The sequence below is a fragment of the Anoplophora glabripennis genome, unplaced genomic scaffold (assembly GCF_000390285.2).
Source record: "Anoplophora glabripennis isolate ALB-LARVAE unplaced genomic scaffold, Agla_2.0 scaffold173, whole genome shotgun sequence".
NCBI lineage: Eukaryota > Metazoa > Arthropoda > Insecta > Coleoptera > Cerambycidae > Anoplophora > Anoplophora glabripennis.
The window spans coordinates 71,461-75,653 of NW_019416256.1; the positions used below are offsets into that span (position 1 = coordinate 71,461).

The following is a 4,193-nucleotide window of genomic DNA, read 5'->3' on the forward strand; positions in this document are numbered from 1 at the left end:
TCTTTGATGATCTCGGGTACTACAGAGAGCACAACGTCGGTAATTTCCATAAACCGGCATATGTAAAGACTGATCCCATCTTTTTTCAAGTGGTACTGTTGGCTTGTAGTAATTCACATTTTTCTGTTCCAAACTTGCTCTTCCCTTTTTCACTGTTTCCTTTCCAGCTCCTACCAATCCTGTCACTACAGCCAAACGAAACGCCTTTAGATTCATGCCTCTATTGTTTCCACATCGTTGCTGAAAAATTATAAACGCATTGACTACGCTGACATCAATAAATTGACAAAATATTCGCGGCCACCATTTTTTACTCTTTCTATCAATTTGGTATGTTTTCTTCAGCATATCGGCTTTGTCGACAAAACCCATGTTTTGATTATAATTTTTCAAGACTTTAGGGCACGGAACATTCTCCATTTCACCATTCTTCTTTCTCCTTACTACATGGTCAGTGTCAGACGGATTTTCATAATTGGAACCTAACAGAACTATTCTCTTGTCCATCCATTTGACGCAGGAAATTCCATCATCAGTTACTCGCCAATCAAAATCGCCACGTTTGAGTTCTTTATCGGTTTTAAAATCATCTGGAATTCCTTTTCTCTTTTTTCTAATAGTTCCTGTCGCGTGAATATTCTCCTTCTGCAACTGTTTCAGTAGTACCAAGGATGTAAAATAATTATCGAAATATACAAAATAATATTTTCCAACTAAAGATCTGGTCAAATCTGTAATTACTCGAGGTCCTAATTCTTTCTCTGCAGTCTCGTTAACTTTTCCCGTATATATTTGAAATTCGTCTATGTAGCCATGTACATCTGCCCTAGTCCAAACCTTGTACTCCCATTTTATTGGCTTGTTAGGCATATATTGGCGGATTGAAGAACGACCTTTGAAGCAAATCATAGATTCATCTATTGATATTGTTTCATGTATTTTATAGAAGAAACTAAATGTATGTAATAATGAATTTAAAAATGGACGCAACTTATATAGTTTTTTCATAATTAGGATGTCCACGGGCTGGCTGAAGAGTATTATCATTCAAATGAAAGTTTCCTAAAAGCCAATCGAATCGAGTACGACTCACTAGATTTGATATATAAGAATCCCTCAGCTCCATTTGAGCTGACCAGAAATCCCGATAGCTAGGAAGTCTTTTCACGCCCATCAAAATATTTATGGCCAAAAATATTTTTATTTCTCTCGTAGTTGTTGGGACAAATGTTTTTCCACGTTGGGTAGCGTAAAGATTCGTTTGAAAAACGATATGTTCGATAATTTGTTCGTTCAAGAGACAACAAAAAATATCAACTGGTGATTCAACTTCATCGGGTATGTTAGCAGGTCCGACACTTTCTGAAAAAACATTCTCTTGCCTGTCCGTATTCGTAACCATTAGAGGTTTTTTCCAAATAAATTTATTCATTGGTACAAAATGAGATAATGGAAGATCGTCTTCTTCATTCTCAGAATCTGATAAATTTTGAATAGGCGCAGCAGTAAATTCATCTATATCGCACTCGATATCCATGGAAGGAGTGTCTTATACGTCCTCTTCATCGTCAAACTCGTCAATTGATTCTCCATCAGAAGGAATTTCTGTTAATAATACATCTACCTCGCTTTCTGTTAATTTTGCTAAATCGTCATATTTCCAAACATTTCTTTCTATCAAATAAAAAAATATGATTTACAAATTCGTTCATGCGTAGTGGTATATTTGAAATACCACAGAAATATAACGATCAGAAGCAATATTTTTATGTAAACATATACAATTATGATATATTTGCATGCTAATGAATTGCTAGAACAATATCTATAGGAACTTACTTGCCATTTTCCTTGTTTATTATTGTTTCATGCCGACCACTAAAATTTCACGTTTGTTTACGAGAACGGTTAGAAATATATCAACTGTAGGCATCTGTGGCAAGGTATCCAAGTTTTTTCCGCTTTATAAGAGAGGGCGCAAGTGAAATAAGTAAATAAATCGATGATACGCACAATGAACCACAAAGCAGAATCGAGAAAAAATTTGATACATGTGGTATATGTGGTATACCATTAAGCGCGAAAGGGTTAAACAAACTTTTTTTAAACAAATTGTAAAAATTGGTTTTTTCACTTCGAAAAATTTAGGTTAGGTTTTTTGGCACATTATAAACAAAAAAGTTCCAATGCACAATGCCTTTAAAATTGATAAATCTAAAGTTATAAACAACTTAAGTTGCTAAAAATGTGAAAATGACGATTTTCAACGGCCGATTTCCGGGTTAAAAATTATTATTTTTGACGTTGCCACGTACCTAAATTAAAGTTTAAACATCCCTCTACATACAGGGGTGTCCAACTTGCAAGGCCTCAAGGGCCAAAACTAAGACCTTTGATGTGGTTGCGGGCCATATAATAATTTTGTTAAAGTAATAACAAAATAACGTGAGGTATAAAAATAATTAAAACAAAAAAGGAGTATTATTTCTTTTATTGCTCAACAACTACATTTTTTTAGATAAATGGAAAATTTATACATAATTTTGTTCAAGAACTAAGACAAACATTGCAATAATAATGAAAAGTTGTATCTAATGTGAAGACTGTGGTCGATCTGCTTCATCCACCAATGAAGAAATGTCCACCTCCAGTTCAGTTGTAGACAGTTTCATGAGATGACGTAAGGAAGAATCGGTAAGGTTGCTTCTGTTGTGGTTTTTAATGTATTTCATGGAGAAAAGGCACTTTCACATGTATATGTGCTTCCGAACATTGATGTCATTTTCAGTCCAAAATCTCGCAATTTGAAAAATTCAGGTCCGTTTTCTTGTCTGGTGATTAGGAACATGTCAGCTTGAAGATCACATAACTCAAGTTGTAAGTCGGGTAGTTGATCTTCAATGATTGCTCCAAGAGGATGATTATAAAGCAGTACACTGCTTTTAAGACTTTCAATTTCTTCAAATCTTGTATTGAATTCATCAATAACTTGTTGAATTTGTGAACTGCAGCATGAAAACTCAATATTTTCCTCACTATTGAATTCTTCTGCTAGTTGCAGACAGCTAGGGAAGTGTGTCAGGTTGTTCTTTTCCAAAGCATGTTTAAACACGTTCGGCTTATTCCGGAATCCGTTTATTTTTCCGATCAAATCTGAAACCGTCTGGTTTCTTCCTTGAAGACTCAAGTTTAAACTGTTAAGATGATTAGTCAGATCTGTTATAAAAGCTAACTGTCTTAAGAATTCTGGATCCTTAAATTTCTCTTCCAGTTCAGTTGTGTTAGATGAAACGTATTCATTGAGGAATGCAGAGATTTCCTTTCTTATGGCAAAAAATCGTTTCATGCACTTTCCTGCACTCAGCCACCTTACATGGTTGTACAGCAAGTCTCTATACTCAGCCTCTGTTTCCACTAAAAACTGCCTAAGTTGCCTGTGTGGAAGGGATCGATTTCCACCTCTAATCATATTTATAATCTTAATCACGGTTTGAAAAACTTGATCTTGCTTGACTGATTTTCCACATAAAACTCCCTGATGTATAATACAATGGATTGTCGGACAAGTAACACAGCACAATGGCAGCATTTAAAGAAAATATATGCTTTTCGTAAAACATTACGCGGGCCACAACTAATAGCATCGCGGGCCGCCAGTTGGACAACCCTGCCTACAAGATGCTGAAGAGTTTTGGGAGTCGCATTATTCTAAAGCCTTGTTTTTTAATTGCTAATAAAGCGCTATGAGCCGCGCGCGCGCCTTTCTCATACGCGTATTCGCTATTTCGTCTAGCGGCTTCAGCTTATCTTCTTTGAATTTAGCATTCTAAGTACTATTACTACTCATAAAATAATGTAAAAATGTATTATTTAAATTTCATAATTCATAATAATTTTATGTAATTAATTAAAAAAAAATAAAAGGGCAATAGTATCAAATACACTTGATTTGTATTAAAGAACATTTATTTAATACTGCATATTGTTATTATCACATTTATTCAATAATAAGAATTCCCACACTGTTCTATGTTACAACCACATAAAGGTACTCAAGTGACATAGTTTTTCCTACAAGAACAAGCCAATTCTTAGTTTTTTGTACATTGTTTAACTAAGTAATGGATCTGTGGTAATAAATTTAGGTAATAATTCACCTGTTTCATTTTGATAACCAAAAGCTGTGAAATCCA

General features: G+C 34.5%; 1 protein-coding gene across 1 annotated transcript; it reads right to left on the reverse strand.

The window, feature by feature from the left end:
• Positions 1-2,728: 2,728 nt before the first annotated feature.
• LOC108911103 (general transcription factor II-I repeat domain-containing protein 2A-like) lies at positions 2,729-3,469 on the reverse strand. The gene has a single exon (XM_018715937.1). The coding sequence runs from the start codon at positions 3,467-3,469 to the stop codon at positions 2,729-2,731; it is 741 nt and encodes a 246-aa protein (XP_018571453.1).
• Between the last annotated feature and the right edge of the window lie 724 nt (positions 3,470-4,193).